At 41.0% G+C, this 21278-nt stretch overlaps 2 protein-coding genes across 5 annotated transcripts in view; both read left to right on the forward strand.

The window, feature by feature from the left end:
- The window catches only part of ryr1b (ryanodine receptor 1b (skeletal)), a 59116-nt gene extending 46892 nt beyond the window's left edge, over positions 1–12224 (forward strand). For all 4 annotated transcript variants that reach the window (XM_062551691.1, XM_062551692.1, XM_062551693.1 and 1 more), the window contains 20 exons: positions 112–200; positions 367–495; positions 637–741; positions 3049–3130; positions 3211–4514; positions 5290–5378; positions 5511–5670; positions 5770–5856; positions 6344–6604; positions 6739–6869; positions 6995–7037; positions 7328–7461; positions 8129–8189; positions 8298–8444; positions 8891–9025; positions 9203–9359; positions 9536–9600; positions 9932–10032; positions 10500–10551; positions 10649–12224. In XM_062551691.1, coding sequence (XP_062407675.1) covers positions 112–200; positions 367–495; positions 637–741; positions 3049–3130; positions 3211–4514; positions 5290–5378; positions 5511–5670; positions 5770–5856; positions 6344–6604; positions 6739–6869; positions 6995–7037; positions 7328–7461; positions 8129–8189; positions 8298–8444; positions 8891–9025; positions 9203–9359; positions 9536–9600; positions 9932–10032; positions 10500–10551; positions 10649–10744 — 3428 coding nt within the window. In that variant the 3' untranslated portion in view covers positions 10745–12224. The remainder of the gene's footprint in view (positions 1–111; positions 201–366; positions 496–636; positions 742–3048; positions 3131–3210; positions 4515–5289; positions 5379–5510; positions 5671–5769; positions 5857–6343; positions 6605–6738; positions 6870–6994; positions 7038–7327; positions 7462–8128; positions 8190–8297; positions 8445–8890; positions 9026–9202; positions 9360–9535; positions 9601–9931; positions 10033–10499; positions 10552–10648) is intronic.
- Positions 12225–13956: 1732 nt separating this feature from the next.
- Positions 13957–18966, forward strand: LOC134100023 (galectin-4-like). The gene is made up of 12 exons (XM_062553072.1): positions 13957–13998; positions 14142–14230; positions 14860–15064; positions 15483–15596; positions 16322–16351; positions 16669–16698; positions 17175–17204; positions 17338–17373; positions 17474–17503; positions 17606–17694; positions 18404–18569; positions 18721–18966. The coding sequence occupies exons 1-12, from the start codon at positions 13957–13959 to the stop codon at positions 18865–18867; spliced, it is 1008 nt and encodes a 335-aa protein (XP_062409056.1). The 3' UTR covers positions 18868–18966.
- Positions 18967–21278: the final 2312 nt, after the last annotated feature.

A 21278-nucleotide genomic window follows, 5' to 3' on the forward strand; every position in this document is an offset into this window, starting at 1 on the left:
CAATACTCATTTATTTTGAATTTGCCAACTTTGAGAAATTTCTGCAAAATAGGGTTCAGATTGTCTTCTCCTTGATGCACTCTTTATTTTTCTGAAATAATACCTTGACAGATTTCCAGAATTATCTCCGTACCCAGACTGGTAGCACAACAACCATCAACATCATTATCTGCACGGTTGATTACCTGCTTAGACTGCAGGTAAGATATCAACGAAATACTTTTGTAGTATTTCAGTAAACTGTATTTTCAGTAAATTGTTTTAATGAGGATAGTTCCATTATGTACTCCTACTCATCATTCTATATACTTGATCCTGTGCCCTGTTTTTTGTACACCTGTCATTCCCATCTTCTGTCTCCTACAGGAATCCATCAGTGACTTCTACTGGTACTATTCTGGCAAGGATATCATGGACGAGCCAGGCAAGAGGAATTTCTCCAAAGCTATGACTGTGGCCAAGCAAGTGTTTAACAGCTTAACAGAGTACATCCAGGTGAGGAAGCCAACAGTGTCTACTAAATGTGTGCCCAGTTCAGCTTAATGGCATTTTGTTGTTGTTGTTGTTGTCATCATCACAGCGCAGGTGATGGTGGTGTCTTGTCTTGGTGTTGACCCCTCTCTCTCCCACTCCTAGGGCCCCTGCACTGGTAATCAGCAGTCGTTGGCTCACAGCAGGCTGTGGGACGCTGTGGTGGGCTTCTTACATGTGTTTGCTCACATGATGATGAAACTGGCTCAGGTAAGAGGAAGCATGCAACTGTCACAGGCACACGACTACACTACAAAATGACAGTCCAAAGAGGGGTCAATCAACTTAATGTCCTTTTCTTTCCTCTCCTTTCCAATGATTTAATTATTTAGTGATTCATTTAATAATGTGTCTTCTATAAATGTATGGGTACTAGACTCCCTTTGTGTGTTGTAATGTGTGCTATCTTAAAGGCAATTTTCTGTATGAGCCCAGCTTTTTGATGCGTACTTACTTCCCCAGAGGAGTTGCTGTCTTTTCACTAAATGTATAGTGTCAACCTGCCTGATACACAACTACTTCCCTTTAAAAATGCATTTTTGTATTTCTCTCTCAAAAAGAGTTTATGCTGTGAGGCTACCATATATGGGCACAATCAAATGTCATATCCCATTGACAGAGAGCTCAATCTCGGCTGTGGTTTTCTGGCAATGTGAAGTAGAACGAGATATGGTGATCAGCCAGAGGTGACCGCTCCCCTGGTTCCCAGGCCAGTCAGTGTGTCAATGACTGCTGATGCCGACAGTTTAGTAGAATAATCAGCACTTCTGAACGGACAGAAATCCATGGCAAAAATAAATAATTAGAACTATTGGAGAGATTTAATAATACAAAAATGAATTAAAAATGTTGGTGGATAACATTTTTATTCTGATGTATAACCCTGCCAGATGCACCCTGACCAAGGACTCCAAAATGGCGTAAGGACCTGTGTCCCAACCTTTGCCATCATATTGAACATAGTCCCCTGCTTGTAGTACTCCTCCCTATAGCTTCCTCTTCATCCCCCGTCCTCTTCTCTTGTCTTCTTTACCTTGACCGTCTTTGGCAGTCTCCTTCATTTTGTTCTGGCTGAATATTTTCTGGAGGGCACTGTTTCTAATTATAGATTCGTAATTGTATTTCATAATATTCTTTATGAAAAACAGGGAAATGGAACATCATTTCTTAGGGAATGCACAAATAAAGCTCCATTGACATTGTGTTTGATAGTTGAATAGTAATTGAGTGGACCAATGCAGTGCTCTCTAGCCATAGCCATTGTAGGAAGGTAAGATCTCTGCCTTGACACTCCCTCAAAGCCCAAATTGAGTTTTAGAGGTCTTTCCCAAATGTGATCTATTTTATCAGGGTTGTTGAAAAACTTTGGTTGGGCTGAGGATGTGCCACCATGCTTGGATTGACAGCTGCTGCTTGCTGATCATTGGGATTATTGTACCCGCATCACACATCACAAGAGCTCTTAACTTGATTATTACAAAACTACAAAACTACAAAAGCTCCCGGCTGTAGAAAATACACACAGAACCTTACATTTCCATGTTCTTATGTTGTAGAGGTACAATGACACCTAATGGCAATGTATGGCGTGACTATGTAGGTGGCTATTTCATTTTGTGAGTTATCAGTAAAATACAGAAAGGTGCAGTATGTATCCTGCACCTGTTTTATGTGGGGCTTTTTAACAAAAGTTTAAAAATATATATATATCTCAAACTATGAATCACAGTGCATGTAATATGAAATATCACTTTGTTGATATTAATATTATAGATACTAATTATATTGGAAGTACTGGATTTATCATAGTAGATACATACTGCATCTTCATTTTTCCAACAAAATGTTAGCCGTGTAATGCCGCTGAGTGAAATATCACCACCATAGATGACCACTATTTATGTTGAATGTGCTGCTTATTGATTTGCGTCTCTATCAGTCCTTTCTATTGTCTTGTGTCCCTTTGCATTTATATGTCTTTTTTAGTAGTAGTTTTCTTCTTTGGCTAATAGTATGTAAATAATATGTGATAGTATGTTTAAATTCTATATTTGTTATTCATAAATGCAAACCAAGGATCATTTCTGGAGTAGAACACATTCAGAGGTAAGGTGAACACAGACTCACCAATGTCCTGTGCCATATTGGTTTGGCACTCTTAGGTCTGTGCCCCCTTAAAACCAGGCTTAGTTTTGGCATCATCTGTATCCCAAAATGTAAAATGCAGCACAGAAAACAGTTTCAATCATGTGCGAATCTATACTTTCAATTTTGACAATGAAATATGTGTGCTTTGCTTTGGCCTGAGGCTACCTTTGGGCACAACTAGCAGGGACTACGATTAGTCTGTGCCCTATACCACTGATTTTACCGCTCCACCATTCTTCTCTTGGTGAAACACTTGAATTTGCTGATTCTATGAAACAATATGCTCCTGACCAGTGTATGTGTAGTGTATTCTATGAACAGATAGAGCAGTCACTGATTGTGTTATTGTCCTTGTTGTGTGCATTTCAGGACTCTAGTCAGATCGGACTTCTGAAAGAGCTACTTGACCTCCAGAAGGACATGGTGGTGATGCTGCTCTCCCTTCTTGAGGGTAAGCCAAGCCACGCTTTTGCTTCTGATGTCTCAATACATCCCATAGTGGTTTACTAAAACCTGACTTCTCATTTTCAGGCAACATTGTCAATGGCACAATCGCTCGCCAGATGGTGGACATGCTGGTGGAGTCCTCCAGTAATGTGGAGATGATTCTCAAGTTCTTCGATATGTTCCTGAAGCTGAAGGACATTGTTGCCTCTGATGCCTTCATGGACTATGTGACAGACCCACGTGGTTTGATCTCCAAGAAGGATTTCTCCAAAGCCATGGACAGCCAGAAGCAGTATTCACCATCCGAGATTCAGTTCCTGCTCTCTTGTTCTGAAGCAGATGAAAATGAAATGATTAACTTTGAGGAGTTTGCGGACCGTTTCCAGGAGCCAGCCAAGGACATTGGCTTCAATATTGCCGTTTTGCTCACTAATCTATCAGAGCATGTCCCTCATGATACTCGCCTGCAGAACTTCCTGGAACAGGCCGAGAGTGTCCTTAACTACTTCCGCCCCTTCCTGGGCCGTATCGAGATCATGGGGGCCAGCAGGAAGATTGAGCGTATTTACTTTGAGATTAGTGAGGCCAACCGCAACCAGTGGGAGATGCCCCAGGTCCGAGAGTCCAAGCGACAGTTCATCTTTGATGTGGTTAACGAGGGTGGCGAGTCAGAGAAGATGGAGCTCTTTGTCAACTTCTGTGAGGACACAATCTTTGAGATGAACATTGCCTCGCAGATTTCTGAGCCCGAGGGGGAAGAGAACGGGGATGAGGACAGCGAAGACGAAGAGGAGGGAGGAGGTGGCGAGGCTGGGGCTGGAGAGGGGGAGGAGGCCAACGGAGAGGAGGCGCCCCCTGAGTCCAGCTCCGCCTTCGCAGACTTCATCAAGAGTGTGGTCAACTTCTTCAACATGTTCACCTTCCGCAACCTGCGAAGACGCTACCGCAAGCTAAGGAAGATGACCATAAAGGAGATGATAGTTGGCCTGTTTACATTCTTCTATACCATCATAATGGGCATCCTCCACTTCATCTACAGTGTGTGCCGTGGCTTGTTCCTCCTCATCTGGAATTCGTTGTTCGGTGGCGGCCTGGTGGAGGGAGCCAAGAAGATAACGGTGACGGAGATCCTAGCCAGCATGCCTGATCCTACACAGGACGAGGTGCATGGCGACCTTCCTCCTGAACCTGGGGCTCGGAGAGTGCAGGAGGACGGCGGTTTAGAGGACGATGCAGCCGGAGGCGAGGAAGAGGAGGAGGAAGGCAAGGAGGCAGATGGAGGAGGGCGTCCTGGCTTTGATGCACCTGGTGGACTTGGAGACATGGGGGAGACGGAGCCAGAGGAGCCTCCTACTCCCGAGGGCACACCACTGCTCAAGAGGAAACTTGTAAGAATCTGTAGAAAGGCTACTGTATATACCAGGGCTGGCACAATTCACCAAATCATCAGTTTCATTCAATTTTCGATTTTAAAGTCACGATGCGATTTGCAATCTTTTTAAAATTGTATCACTATTCATGCATTTCTTATGTTGTTTACTTTTTTTGCCTTATTTCCACTTGTTTTGGGCGACTTTATTTTGAAACCGCTTTTTTTTATTTTGAAACCATTCCTACCACAAACTAGTGAGAACAGACAACATAGACCTGAACTAATCTTTTCTCTTAGTTTAAGACCGAGATGTAATTTCAAATGATTTTCGACTTAAAACCAAAAAACAGCCCTACACTATATGCATGTCACACTAAAGCGGTTGGCAAGTTATTGCTCTTATGCATACCTACTATTTGAGATTCAGGAATCTCAAAGCATACTTAGTTGAGTTGTCCTGAAAATGGTTGTTAAAAGCAACATTATGCAATAATTTGCCAGTTTACATGTGCTTTTAATAGGCAACTAGCTAAACACATGTGATGTCCCCACCATCCAGGATATGCCCTATATGGTTCTCCATTCCAGGATGGAACACACCACAAAATAAAAGAAAACAACACAATATCGCCGGCTATGTTGCCAAAAGACACAACCTACCATGTTTCCAAGCTTTTAGTAGTGCCACCCTGGGTTGAGTTTTGAGGTTTTGCACGCCTTTTAGGTATAGATACTGTAGTTGGCTAGTTTTAGACCTCACTTCACTCTAAAATCAATGTCATGTCTTGTAGTTTGCCGCTGATGGAGAGGGAGAACCAGAGCCAGAGCCTGAACCAGAGCCTGCTGTAGAGGAAGCTCCTGCAGAACCCGAGAAGTCCGAGTCAGTAATCTTTCTTCAGTGTCTTTCTTCTTGTGTTACCCCATGCATCTCTCCTTTGTGTTGTAAGTAAGTGCTAGTATGTAGCATAGTAGTATGAAACTGTGTGTTTATGTTGGTGTCCATTATCTGTAGCACGGAAAATGGTGAGAAGACGGATAAGGACGCTGAGGCTGAGCCAGCTGAAGAGGAGCCAGCGGAGAAAAAAGTGAAAGCCAAACCCAAAAAAGCAGAACCAGAGGAGCAAGGTTTTGAGCTCTGGAATGAGCTTGAAATCCAGAGAATCAAATTTATGGTAGTTATTGACTACTGGAATGGACTAAAGCTCACTCATGAAAAGTTCATTTGTAAATATTTTGCTCATTGCTTATGTGTTGACTTGTGTTCTTTACAGAACTATCTATCTAGGAACTTCTACAATCTTCGCATGTTGGCTCTTTTCATTGCATTCGCTATCAATTTCATCCTCCTGTTCTACAAGGTCAGTGACAAAACTTTTGAACTTGTTATTGTTTGCGTTTTGTTCTATTTAGAAAATCATATGAATGCAAAATAATTAGCTTGAAACAATTGAAATGGTCTCTATTTGGTCCTACCCACATTAACATTTAACTTCACTCATGTCATGAAGAACCTTTCCTACTACTGCTTAGCTTGGCTTATTTGTTAGCCAGCTAGCTGATGAATGTGTAGAAATGTTTGAGTCAGTCCATGTTGTCAAGCGATGCAAAATCCAAAACTGACAAAAGACCCAGTTATAAATCTGCCAAAAAAAAAAAACATGGAACAGTGGACCTGTCCACAACTTCAGAGAATACAAATGGTCAACTGTTACTGTTAGGGATCCTCTGAAAAAGTTGTCCCCCTTAAGGGGTCTTTGGAACCAAAAACATTGAGAACCCCTGATCTACAGTACACCATGTAACTGATATTTGCCAGGACATGATGTAAGATGTTCTGTGTCTTAGGTGGCAGAAGGTTCCCTTGATGACGATGTCGAGGAGTTTGAGGGTTCTGCTGTGTTTGAGGGCTCTGGCCTCTTTGAGGGTTCTGGGGGTGAGGATGAAGGCTCTGGCATGGAGGATGGTGGCGATGACGACGACGATGAAGGCTATGTGTACTTTGTTTTAGAGGAGAGCACTGGGTACATGACACCGGTGTTGTCCTTCCTGTCCATCGTTCACACCATCATCTCGTTCCTCTGCATCATTGGATACAACTGTCTCAAGGTCAGAGATGAACGCAAACATTTCACTGAAATTGTTTTTGCAACGCACAGTATAAGGGGAGAACGTTCTTCTCATTTAGAAGATTGCTTTTTCAGTCTAATGGACTGCCGCCTTAATGCCCTACTGTCCTGCAGGTCCCCCTGGTCATCTTTAAACGGGAGAAGGAGCTGGCCCGCAGTGTGGAGTTTGATGGACTCTACGTCACTGAGCAGCCTGAGGATGATGACATCAAGGGCCAGTGGGATAGGCTTGTCCTCAACACACCGTAAGAAGTCCATGTGCTACTGTGTTGTGGTCAATCTGCTTTAAAACTCATTACTAATAATACCATTAGCTTTGCCCTGACTTCAGAACTGTTTTTGACTTTTGGCTTCTGTGCTATTTGCACAGGTCATTCCCCAACAACTACTGGGACAAATTTGTTAAGAGAAAGGTATGTACTCAGATCTTGTCCTTTGTGTCATCTAGAAAACATCTACTTTATGTTCAATGTGAACGCAGTTTACAAGTCTATGAAAACGGCATGATATCAAAATCCTCTGTAGTTCATAGTTTGGGCTGGAACTAACGTACTGATGGTGATTTTTCTGATATTCCTCATGGGGAACAGCAATGACAATCCAACAGTGAACATGAACACACTTTTTGTGTGTTTGTGGAGGCACTGAAAAACAGTATCTGTGAAAGTGTCCCATATAAGAGCATTCTCTCATCTCCTTCAAGGCTCTGGACAAATATGGAGACATCTATGGTAGAGAGAGAATTGCTGAACTTCTTGGCATGGATCTGGCTTCCCTTGATGTGAGCGCACAGCAGCAAGAGAAGAAAGCTGAGCCAGATACCTCCCTGATCGCCCGGTAATTAACTCACGTGTTAGAATGCACTTACAATGTCACCTATGCTTTTAATGAACACAGTCAAATGAAACTATATCAACAAAGGCTCTGTAAGGCTTATACACATTATACTGATTTGAGAACATGAAGCAGAGGGTATAAAGTGTATACTCTTCTATCTAATATTCTCAAACACCCATGTGCCTATACAGTGGTGCTTGAGAGTTATTTGAGAATTAGAATCTGCTACATTTTCATGTAAATATTGCCTAAACGTTGTCAGATATCCACACAAGTTCTTCATATAGATAACCAATTTAAAGAAAACCAATTTTTAAAAAAATTAGACCAAAATATATTTGATCATGTATTTATTGAGCAAGCCCCACTGTATACTGTATATCATTTTGTTTGGTTAAAAAGACCAGTCTCTGCCAGCTTATCGTGTTTTAGCTATGTTAACTAAATTGAATTCATTATGGATTAAAAATGGCGAAAAAATGAGCACGTGGATATTCATTAATTGGGTTTTTCATTTTAATGCCATTCACATTTTCAATAACTTGAATGTGTATTACTGTAATACTTAAGTTGAATTCTTGACATAATGAAATGTCATTGAGAAGTCTGGAGAAGTCAGTGAGAAGTTTTGATTGTAAGTATATGACAATTTCTATCCCTTCATTAGGATCACCTCATTCGACATCAAGTACCAGCTCTGGAAGATGGGTGTGGTGTTTACAGACAATGTGAGTGAAGGAATATTTTAGGCCAGAAACAAATTTTCAAGTTGTTTTCACTTTGTTGGGTCAGTCAGTATTCTAGATGAACTGAAGTGAATTGTTTTCTCCTTCCAGACCTTCCAGTACTTGGTGTGGTATATGGTGATGTCTATGTTGGGACACTACAATAACTTCTTCTTTGCCTGCCACTTGCTGGACATCGCTATGGGAGTCAAAACACTGCGCACCATTCTGTCCTCTGTCACTCACAACGGCAAACAGGTATGGCCAGATCTCTGGTACTCTAGTGTAGTATTGTATTTATGAAGTGGTTTGTTAGTGGTCAGAGCCATTGGAGTTGGACAGTTATATTATTATTTAGTCACACAAAAGGACTCAGATAGGGGTTTGATTCCCTGCTGGCACTTTTAGGCCCTTATGTTACATTCCAACCTACAGCAATAGAATAGCATTTAAGCTACAGTGCTAGAGCTACAGCAATATAATAACAGAGACGGTTGATAAAGCTGAGGTAGCTAGACAATCTTTGATAACATTTAAGCTAGAGACAGAGCTACAGCAATATAATAACATGTAAGCTAAGCTCTTTAACTTTGGCACTTAATTTCCCCAGGGAGACTGGGCCCTGCCATCGCTACATGTGAGTCACTGTGAATGGATAAGTGCGTAAATAAACCTGGTTGTGTGTTCTCTCTGTGATTGGTCAGCTCATGATGACTGTGGGCCTCCTTGCGGTGGTGGTGTACCTGTACACTGTGGTGGCCTTCAACTTCTTCCGAAAGTTCTACAACATGAGTGAAGACGAGGATGAACCAGACATGAAGTGTGACGACATGATGACTGTGAGCACGCTATATTGCCTCCAGCAATCCTACTCAAGAGTTTTTGCTATTTTTCAAGATTGAATGTAACTTTGAACCCTCACAGTTATGTATCAGCGTGTCGGTGTTTGAATGACAGACAGCTTCATCGATGGTCTCTCCATGTGCGTAACTGGAACACCTGTGCTCTGTTCTCAGTGCTACCTGTTCCACATGTATGTGGGTGTGAGGGCTGGCGGTGGCATTGGTGATGAGATCGAGGACCCGGCTGGCGATGAATACGAGCTCTACCGCGTGGTCTTTGACATCACCTTCTTCTTCTTCGTCATCGTCATCCTGCTCGCCATCATCCAGGGTAAAAAAACATACAGAGATCAGCTTGTGTATGAATGAGGTGGAAGTGCATGTTAAACACGGATTTAAGTTTGGTCCTGGGTCATATTGTCTCCACTGTAATAGTACATGTAGACCTGTTGGCTGCCATAGAGCAAAGCGGATGCTCCATCTGAGGTGATGTGTGCTTGTGTGCAGGTCTGATCATTGATGCCTTTGGTGAGCTGAGAGACCAGCAGGAGCAGGTCAGAGAGGACATGGAGGTAAGAGCTGTTGCTGCCACCGTGCCCTTACTGTAATTTCCCGCATATTAGCCGCATTGTGTATGAGCCGCAGGACAGTGTTTTATGCAAGTTGAAAGAAACAAAACCATATTAGCAACACCATATTAATTGCCCCCCAGTATAAGCATCATAGCTGAAGAAATTTAGCAAAATCAATCTATAAGCCATGGCTAATGGTCGGGAAATTACGGTAGTCATGGTTTGGAGTCAAATGGGTGTTGAAGTATGTGTAGAATACATGATCTTGCCATAATTAAAGTATTAGGAAAGTACAGTTTATGCTCACAAATGGTTTGTGTAATTTCTCCAGACAAAGTGCTTCATCTGTGGAATCGGGAGTGACTACTTTGATACGACTCCGCATGGCTTTGAGACGCACACACTGGAGGAACACAATTTAGCCAACTACATGTAAGTGCATTGTCTAGTACAACTGCATGTAAGTGCATTGTCTAGTCCAACTACATGTAAGTGCATTGTCTAGTCCAACTACATGTAAGTACATTGTCTAGTCCAACTACATTTAAATGCATTGTCTAGTCCAACTACATGTAAGTGCATTGTCTAGTCCAACTACATGTAAGTGCATTGTCTAGTCCAACTACATGTAAGTGCATTGTCTAATTGAGCTACATGTATGTAAGTGCATTGTCTAGTTGTCTCATTCCATGTTCAATGTTATAATTGGAGTATGGGATTCAACTAAAAGTGTATAAATAGTTTTTTCAAGTCATATATAATTTTATGTTGAATTTACTGTACTGGTCTATCTCAAACTACCCGTCACAGATGTCTGTAGCTTAGGTGACAGATCACATAATATGAACTCTTGTATTGGTGGTGGACGAGAAGCTCTGAGAATGTGCTTTCCTCCGCAGGTTCTTCTTGATGTATTTAATCAACAAAGATGAAACGGAGCACACTGGACAGGTATGTGGCTGAAATACTGTAGTTGTAACTACTTTGTGACCCGTTACTATACACACCCCTCTTATTAATATACCCACAACACTGTCTCTCCCTTCAGGAGTCCTATGTATGGAAGCAGTACCAGGAAAGATGCTGGGACTTCTTCCCAGCTGGAGACTGTTTCAGGAAACAGTATGAGGATCAACTAGGTTAATGGTCATTTGGAAAGCGTATATGTTTTGGAGAAGGAGGCAAAGCAGTAGACCAAAGAGGAATAAAGGAATAAACACCTAGCTTGTAAATGAAGCTCAAGTGTGTCAGTGAGAGACGTTACACCAAACACTAACAAAGGATGCCGAGAACACACCTTTTTACAGAACCCTTCAAAACACCTTGTATTATTCATGACAACTCAGATGGAGGATGAGCCCAGCTGATCTTCAGTCCAACTTCACCCTCACTTTAACACGCCATCGTCGCTCCCACCTTAAGTTGCTGCTGATTGTAGTCCATCACAGTGCCTACTAGTTGTTTTTTATAAAGCAGACTATGGACAGACACAAAAGTGCTTCATTATCAGTATGACTAGTGCTAGAATGGTAATTATAGCTTTGCTCTTTTTATTAGATCTAATACTACACACTGTAGTTCTAGTTTTTAATCCAATTGTAACTAATGCTAGTTTTATAGTTTTATTTGTTTCTTTTTGTCGTTTGTGATATTGTCCCCTTTGCCTGACTGATTACAAGTGTTAAGTATTTGTATGACAAAAAGGACATGATTGAGGCTGATAACCCCTGCCTGGCACTTGACTCTCTCTCAGAAGAAGAACATATGCAGCCACTAGCAGGCCCATGATTGTGTCTCCTCTAGGAAAGATAGGATCCACCTTTGAGATCTCTGGAGCCGACTATCATTTTGGAATGCATATTGATGTAAGTAATACCTGTTTAAATAGGTACAACTCGATGGAAGAAACCAGTTTGCACTCTAATGTCTTATAATGTGGTGTGACTCTCATCACGCTCATCCAAGTGTCTATAATGGAATAATGATCAACTTTAGCACAAAAGAGTTCTTCAGAGTTGCAATGTGAAAAACAGCCCCTGACTGTGTCCTCACTGAAGATTTATAAATTCACATTGCAGAGATTAACGGATGTCTTTAATTATGTACTGAAGGGCAGTGAATCCAATGTCATATATTCATTGTGGCCAATGTCATGCAACAAAACAGAAATTGTGCTTGGCTTCATGGAAGTGGTCTGAAGATAAAGACTGTTTCTTTAATCAGTACAGATTTATCTACCTGGTTTCTTTAGAGCTTTTAAGTATAAAGCCATTGTGTTTTCTGCTGATAAAGGGTTTTTATCATAGTTATTTTCAGCAAAATGCTCTCTTATTTTTATTTATTGATTGATTAATCTTGAAGGACAAACTACTGGTTGTCATTTTACATGATGTTAATGACCACCTGAATGCGTATACATATGCACACTGTCACAGACACACATCTTTATTGGGACTTGACCTTGTGTCCAGTCGTTGAGGTGTGCTGGGGCTCATGAGATAATGGCCCAGAGAGAGTAATGGCAGGACTGGCAAGTAGAGAAAGAGATTTCTAACTGTGTGCCATCTGACTTAAACCTGTGTCTCAAATAAATAAATAAAATGGATTTCAATATTTTAACAGCATTCGTGTCTCCTGTGTAATATATGGGTTTATGCCCTTGATCCGGTAATAGCTGTGCCTGGAGGCATTCTGTTTTTATATTGTTCGTACCTCGTACGTCCATATATCTCGTGATATCTCCCCACAAGATTCATGCTGAAAATTTGGTATGAGTCTTCAATTTGACTCAAAGATGAGCACATTATGTGAATGTGGTATTTCAAGAATTCATTGAAGCATGTTCTTCAAACTGGGTATAACTGTTCACTTGAGTTAATACTGTATATCAATTGGTTAGATTCCTACCTGCCTCACCACACACGTGTAGCCTACTGTACAGTAAGTCAACCAGAAATTCACATCTGCCACTGCAACATACAGTACTGGTAGTTTTTTTTTTTCTTTAGTTTTTTCTTTTACCTTTTTGTCTTTTGTTATCAAATGGTTGGAACTTGGAACTCCCCACATTTTTGTGTAGACGTGCAATATATAATATGAATATGATGTATACAGTATATCGTAGCACAAATATCCGTCTGTTGTTGGACTTTGGAAGTCTATTCTGTTGGAATTTCTTTTCTCTGTGTGACTAGGAGTGTGTGTAGTAATATGTAGGCTTCGAAACTGTGTGTCATCTGTTGACTGAGTTGCGTATTGAGGGGTGTAGCCAGACAATATGGTTCGCCTGAAAACAAATCAATTTGGACCCACCTTGTATCCACTGCAGGGAATACACACATTGGCCTACAGATACACATTACTAGCAACTATCAAAGGAGACTGTCTGACTGTTACCATTTTTATGACAATATTTAGTTGAACATTAAACCTTAATGCCTGGTGCCTTGGCTTAATTCCACTTTATCATATCAAGCTAAAATACATTTTGTTTGACTGATCTGTTAATTCACTAAAGATATGTTGTTTGAGATCTCAGTTTGAAACAATTGCAGATATTGAATCAACTTTAATCCTGCGATGTAGTGTTATCTTGTGAATGTGTCTCTTTTGTCTTCCCGTGTTAGGTAAATGGTAAGTAAAACCAGACAATGTTGGTGACAGCTTAGCTGAAATGTAGTTGGCAGGGAATTGACACACACAGTATGTGTGCCTGTTTTACAATATTTGCGTGGAATTACAACACTCAGAGTTAATCGTTTTGGTCTCAGAATGTTTCAGGATATGTGTGTACATGACCCCTAATCAAGTGAACTAGTGATAAATGATCGTGTGTACTAAAGGAGCATTGCAGAGTTCCTTTTTGGTGTGCAGCCCCTTGCTTTGGCGTTATCACATGACTTAATTAAACACACACCCTGCTTCCAAGACTTCACTCATAGATGCCAGCCCTTATTTGTGTCCTTTTAACATTGTAACTTACAATGATGCAAAGATACAAATGTCATCTGGCTTTTTAGTTTTGATCAGGAAAATCGAAATAGGTATGTGTAATTGTATGCCTATATGATCAATATAAATCATCAAGATTTTTCATGAGAAGTCAGACAAAGCAAAGTGGCCCCTGCATACTAAAGCCCCACCCCACATTCTCCCCTTTTTGTTGCTGTGCGTGAACCACTCCTGTGCCATGCCATTGAAACAGGCCTGCTGATAAAGCTGAGCAAATAATGGGAGTATACGGTGCCTGGCATTTGCAGGCGCAGCACCCTACCCTTCATGGTGCATATAAATGAAAGATTGCCAGACGCTGGGCTCTCCTCATTCACACGCTCTCTGGATCTTCAGCTTGCCACCATGTTCCAGGCTCCTCCAGGCTACCAGCCCGTCTACGGCCCTGTGAGTACTGTACATCCTCCCATCTCTCACCCCCTAATGAGAAATACATGGTGTCGCAGAGTCATTGTTATCTCTCTCAGATGTGTGGACATCAGAGTGTGGCTAGAAACATGTGTTCAAATATATGTGTGTGCTCCTTTTAGAGTATTCCTTACACTGGGCCTATCTATGGAGGCCTGAGGGCAGGAATGTCTCTGTACATTCAGGGGTCTATTCCTGATCATATGGAAAGGTAATCTCTTCCTGTTTCCATCAACATATTTGATTGCAATGTTAAAACATTCAGATATGTGCTATGCAGTTATACCAGTGATAATATATGGATTCTGATCAATAGAGAGTGATAAAGTTGTTACAACTGATTGCAAGACAAGATGAGTACAACAGATAAAGTGAATTGAAGAGAGAGAGAAGGACGTAGTGAATGAGTTTGAAGTAACTAACTTGTGAGAGAGGAATGTGTAGTATGTATGAGAGTATGATTTGTTCCCTGATTAATTTTTATTCCACTTGTCTGACCGCTCAGACTGGTTTGATGTGCTAATCCCAAATAGGCTTGCAGACCAAGTGCTGCATTTTAAGGTTATAGCTCACCACCCAGACCTGCAGAACCTCATACGAGTCTCCTGAGTCTGAGTGGCCTGAATAAATATTTGGTCGAACTGTAATTTTCCACGGTGGAGACAGGAAAAGGTTGTCCGCATTGTGGCTCTTCCAACAAGCATAGCAGCTACTGTAGATTCCAAGTCTGGAACATTATTCATATTGGCGGGTTGTACATTTGAATGTTGTTATTATTAATAGGTGTGGGTGACAGCAGCGGCATTACCAATATTCACCTTTTTTCACTTTTATTCTAAGATTTAACGTGAACTTGCAGTGTGGTGAGTTTGAGGGATGTGACATAGCGTTCCACTTCAACCCTCGGTTTGATGGCTGGGATAAGGTGGTCTTCAACACATTCCAGAATGGGGATTGGGAAGAGCAGGAGAAGATCCACGAGATGCCCTTCACTAAGGGCGAGGCCTTTGAGATGGTCATCATGGTCACTTCTGAGGGCTACCAGGTAAGGGAGTCTAACAAAACAACATGTTTGAATCAAAATCAACTATAGACTTCTGAGGGCAGAATCACATCCTGCTCTGCAATGCTGTATTTGCTGTGGATCCATTTTAATTGCAACTAAATTAAAATGGCTGATGATTGATCAAATGATTTGATGAGTGGAAAGTCCCTGAAGTCATCTGAATTCACTTTATTTATCTTTTCACAGTTTTTTTGTTTTATATTTATTTGGTTTGCTTGTTTGTTTATAATTGATTCATTATTTTAGTTGTGTTTATTGTACTTTTATCTGTACTTGATAGGTGCATCATTTGCTTTTATTCAGTTAGCTCTCTAGTTACACTTTCATACAGTAGAACTCCTTACTGCTGCTGCTTTAACGAATGAGACTAATTTCATGACAAATTCTCTCTTCACAGGTCAACGTCAACGGGAAGCAGTTCTACATGTACCAGCACCGCATGCCCCTGGACAGAGTGTCTGCTCTGAGTATTGCTGGGGAAGTAATTATTCAGACCATCAACATCATCGGGGTGAGTGTTGACCACTGTGAGTCTCCACATTGCACAAACAGCAAATAATCATGATACTGGTTAGGGAACATGTGTTAGGCATTTATATATATTTAATATTATGTCTAATTAAACATTGTGTTTTATTTATTAGGCATGTAGTTGCTTATTGAGGAATTGACTTAGAATAAACAGCCTATTCTAAGAGAATTGTTGAATAAAGACCTAATAAATGTGTACTGATGCTTAATACAGAACTGAGCAACTGAAAATATACATTATACATATCTGTATACTTACAAGCAAGTTATAAAAGCATCCACACAAACTAGTACTGTGTATCCTGGAGTGCTGCTTGGGTGTAGACATTCAACAAGTAGACCTCCGCTGCTCATCAGTTTGGAGATCCAACACATTTCCGTGATCACAATGAGATTTAGAACATGCGGTCTACAGACAGCCATTTTTAACTTGCCCTGAGGAAGGCCATTTGAGGTTGAAACATGTTGGCATACAGTATATTTTTAAATGGATAGCCAAGTTTAATAAAGGCTTTTTATAGAAATACCTTCTCGAGTGCCTCAGACTCACTGCAAGAACAAGTTATACAAGCATTTCAGCGAATATGAATTTTGGATACAATGCCGGTTCTTGAGAAATGTAGTATTTCATAGGCTATACCACAGAACACCAAACACCAACCATTAGGCTCTCAGTCTCAACCATATGAATGATCTGTCCTGTAGGGTATGCAAGGTGGAGGTGGAGGCATGGGCGTAAGTACAATGTGCATATGGCTGGGAGACATCTCTGCATTGCACCAACCCATTATATTACAAAATCATTGATTGTGCATGACTTCAGCATTCCATTCCTCAAAAGAGTATCTTCATTAAGTCATGGCATGATCTTAGTACACATGGTAAGCCTAAGAGACTGTGAATTGCTTTTATTTTAGGGTATGCCAGGTGGAATGGGTGGCATGGGGGTGAGTGTAATTGTGCATATGACTGTGATATGACTTTATTAGAGCATGCATGATCTTAGTACACATGCTAAGCCTAAGAGACTGTGTGAATTGCTTTTGCTTTAGGGAATGCCAGGTGGAATGGGTGGCATGGGGGTAAGTACACTGCATATACATTAAGTAGTATTCTTCTGAGCTTATCTCAGCATATCTTAAAATACATCATAAAACTCCATTGGGACTTGGATATGAAAATGATCATGCTCTCAACACTATTTCAGGGAGGATATCCAGGGGGTGGCATGGGTGTAAGTTCACACAAACATTGCTCTTATAATGAGAAGACTTTTACTCAACTGCATCTGATATGGCTACTAAATAATAGGACTAATGCTGTCATTAAATTGTAATGAAGAAAAGTTACTTTTAATAATTTTGTTAGCCACACTTCATGCACTGTACTGTCTACACGACATGATGTCCGTTTCTCACACTAGGGTGGATATCCTGGAGGTCAAGGGGTAAGTAGGCCTACAATAATTCTAACAATATGTTTGTTGATATACTGTAGAACTCTGGGCAGATAGCAAAGATGTGTTCATTACGCTAACACTGCTCTTTTCAACCAATAGCAGGGAGGCTATCCAGGTGGCGGCATGGGAGTAAGTTCATATTCTAATGGTCACTGCTGCATAATATTCATTTGGACAGAAACACTTAACCTCATATTTGTACACCTGGCTTGCACTCCTGGACTCTCCCATAATCATACTCAGATCAATCTGTCTTCAACAGGGAGGTGGAATGGGCTATCCAGGGGGAAATCTGCCGGTAAGCATAGTTATGTATGCAGCTAGCACACTCATGAACTGCAGACATGACATATCGGACAGTGATTTACAGTGAAGTCATTTCATATTTTCCCTTCCAGGTTATGGGTATGGAACCCATCTACAACCCAGTGAGTAGAAATGCATGCTAGTAAAATGGGGTATTGGTCTGTCTAAAGCACAAGATCTCCTGCTAGCGGACTCCTGAGTCATTCTCCTGTGCATCTTTTCAGCCTTTACCATACTCTAATATGATCCCTGGAGGAATGTCTTCCAAAAGGACCATCATCATAAGAGGCATGCTACCCTATGGGGCCAACAGGTAGGTTGGGCTTTTTCAGGCTGTTGTCCTGTTGCAAGTTTTGGGATATCCCAAATAATAATAATAATAATAATAATAATGCATTTTATTTAAAGCACCTTTCATGACACCCAAGGTCACTTTTTAAGGTTTTAAAATCATCAAATAAAAATAAAAAGTCAGTCGGTCAGTCAGTCAGTCAGTCAGTCCATAAGCTTTCTTGAAAATAGATGCAATGTGTCTGGGTTACAGTGGTTTCATATGGAGAATAAGGGATTTTTGTAGTTTTTTGTCCAACAAATCCAGTTGTATGAATAATGGAACACTATAGGATTATGGATTTATAATATGAAATGCTTCAAGTGGCAGACTATGCAAATTGAGAGCTCTCATGGTAAGATGATGGGGGTGGGATTGTAGAGGCTCTTATCCTTTAACGTCTTTTCACAATCTACTCTATACTGTATGTGTGTGAGAGTTACAGTACTGTAGGTTGGACTTGTTCATATCTATTTTTGAGTGTCAAGAAACTCCTGACAGCTTTACAACATTTACTTTATTAATAACACACTTGATTGAATCATTTGACACAGATATAGGGTAAAATATTTTAGTTTGAATGTTTTCAGAATGGCAAAAAATCCTCACTTGTCACCATAGTGAGTGTGGGCTTGTATTCAATGTCTGTTCTCAGGGTTTACACTAGTACAATGTCACATTTCCTGTGCAGGTTTCACGTCAACTTTATGGTTGGATACTCGCGGGACGTGGCCTTTCACCTGAATGTCAGACTTGACGAGGGGCTCGTTGTGCGGAACAGTCAGATTGGTGGCTCGTGGGGCCAGGAGGAGCGAGAGCTCAGTTTCAACCCCTTCCAGGAGGGACAGTACTTCGACGTGAGTGATGAGAGATGACGACCATGTTGAATGTCTTGCGTTTGCAGCATTCATTTCCTTATTTACAGACAGCACATGCTAGATTAGGTGTATTGTGCTTTGTATAGCCATCTATCTATGTTCTCAATGGTTTCCATGTGTTTCTCCATAGATGTCCATACGCTGTGGTAACCAGAAGTTTAAGGTGTTTGTCAATGGACAGCATATGTGCAGCTTTTTCCATCGTGTCCAGCCCTTCACACAAATTGATGTACTTGAAATAGCAGGAGAGACACAGATTTCCTATATCCACTTCTGAAAACATCGGCATCCCATGCACCAGCAATCAGTACCAAGCCCACATGAGGATCTACATCTAGCACTGTTGGGCATGTAAACTTTACTTTAAATCGTTTAATCTCTATCAACTCCAAGGAAATATCATGTAGATCACTGTGTGAGTGAACACTTTATGTGAGTTCATTCTATTGAATAAACAATAAAAACAGTAATGAACAACCTGTCAGGCATTTTGATTTATGCAATGAATTTGTATGACAATAGAATCATAAGGAAATTCACATAGATGCTGAGGCAACACACAATGTGTAAACACCGCATTGATATAATCACAGTATACACTCTGAGATTTTGACATTGCAGCTCCAAATGTACCACTATCCACTCTGAGGTGGCATCTTGTAAGAGAAGCTTGTTTGGTATCTGTGACAGTGCAGCAGCAATGCCCTTTTGAAAAGCTGCAGCAATGCCGTTTTCCTGGCATGGCAACAACAGATACCCATAATGGGGAGCTCATGACAGGATATCTGTACTCACATTTTACAAGAGCAGACAGATGTGAATTTGCGATGGACCCTCTATATTTGCCACCTCAACTCAAATAAGTTTGTGTCTTGGCCAGACAATGAAGCGAGCAAGCAATGAAGCAGCCGTGCAAAATGTCTTTAAATGCAAAAGTGTGCAAAGTATTCTGTCTAGACAGCTCCCCTCCATTACTTTTTTATTGCTATCAAACTATTTTATCTGGCTATTTATCAGAGAGTCTGACTCCGCCTCTTCCTCGCCTCTGCCACGCACTGCCTCAACATCCTGCTGATACACCTGGCCACATTCCAGTGTCCCTTCCAGGAGGCCAAAGAATCTGACCTGACCAATCTCCTGTACTGACCAGCCAGCTTTTGTCTTGTGTGGTTTCTTTTTCTTCCTACCTGAAGCCACTAACCCCCCCAGAAGGATATCAGAACCTGGGCTATTACTGCTCCTCAATGCCAGCCCAGGAGGCCTCAGTTGTTCTTCTGTTTGTGCTGACAGAAGAAGGAGCATCTGACCCTCTTAAGCCTTATCTCTGATATGGCCGCACATTTCCAAATGACCACGGAACAAAACCGAGGAGCGTGGCCCGGAGCCTCAGAGGGTGACCTATCTTAACATGTCAGACAACGAGGGGGCAGATTGGGCGGGTGGACGGGGAGACGAGAGGTGAGATGTGTTGACACTGTGCATCTTTAACGGCAACTAAGTGACAGCTCAGTGTCAGCGTCTCAAAAGGCTGTTGAAAAGGACAAAAGGTTTACTTTCTTGATTTTGAGAGTCTGTTTCTACCTCTTTTGGCCGGCTTCTTCTAACAAAATTACTGAATAGAAATGTCGGCTATTTTTTTCCAATCTGTTTGTTTTTTCATGAATATACAGTATATAAGTTCCTTCATTCCACATGACTACATAAGTGTGCTTGTATACAAATACAAAAATAAGCACAGTAAAGCACAGAACAAATGATAAAACAATATGACAGTAAAAACAGCTGTAAAAGTTGCAATACATCCTACAACACTTAGAGATCAATTAAGTATTTTGCTTTTAGGTGTTTCACAGCAATCAAGAAAGAAATGTATATGTTCCTTCATTCCACATGACTATATAAGTGTTCTTGTATACAAATACAAAAATAGGCACAGTAAAGCACAGAACAAATGATAAAACAATGTGACAGTAAAAACAGTAATACATCCTACAACACTTAAAACGTATTCTTTTAGTGTTTGTTGTAAGATTACAAGAGATCAATTAAGTATTTTGCTTTTAGGTGTTTCACAGCAATCAAGAAAGAAATATGCAGAAAATGTGAATACGGCTTTTCTGCAGCCGTTGAAATGTCTCAGGCAGTTTTTGCATTCTTTTCATTTACATCTGTATCTGCATCAGTTATCTCAGATGAGCTATTGGGATCCCAAGTGCACTAACTTTAGTGATAGCCGTCCACTAGATGGCAATACATATGCATATCCAACATGAGTATGACAGACAGATAGCATTTAAGCATATAACCGGATCAAATCATTTTAGCAGCTCTATTTCAGGGGGAAACTCCATTGCTCTTGTGGCTGTGAAGTGACATTCTCGTTCAGTTGTCTGGGGGTTTGGCTCAGGTGATGACAACTCTGAGCTCCTTGCACAGGTGCTCCTCCCACACACAGAGAAACTCATCCTTGGAAAATCAGTGTTTGGTATCCATTAGCACATGCATATTCATCAGGGATAACTTTAATAAGCCCACCATTGCACTGATGCACTCTCACGTCAGAAGAACTGGGCGTCTGGCATCTCAAGGACTCCAGAGTACTACTCCAGCACATCACCTTGTCCTGCTCTCATCTCACGGCAGCTCCTTGGAGTACAGTACAGTAAGTCTGATTTAAACACTGTATCA

The sequence above is a fragment of the Sardina pilchardus genome, chromosome 13 (assembly GCF_963854185.1).
Source record: "Sardina pilchardus chromosome 13, fSarPil1.1, whole genome shotgun sequence".
NCBI classification, from domain to species: Eukaryota; Metazoa; Chordata; class Actinopteri; order Clupeiformes; family Clupeidae; genus Sardina; species Sardina pilchardus.

Excerpts from the sequence above, each read along its gene's own strand:
- LOC134100023 (XM_062553072.1), top strand. The coding sequence starts at position 13,957 with ATGTTCCAGGCTCCTCCAGGCTACCAGCCCGTCTACGGCCCT. Across the intron at positions 17,695-18,403 it reads CTACCCTATGGGGCCAACAG|GTTTCACGTCAACTTTATGG; the intron begins GTAGGTTGGGCT and ends TTTCCTGTGCAG. Across the intron at positions 18,570-18,720 it reads AGGAGGGACAGTACTTCGAC|ATGTCCATACGCTGTGGTAA; the intron begins GTGAGTGATGAG and ends GTTTCTCCATAG.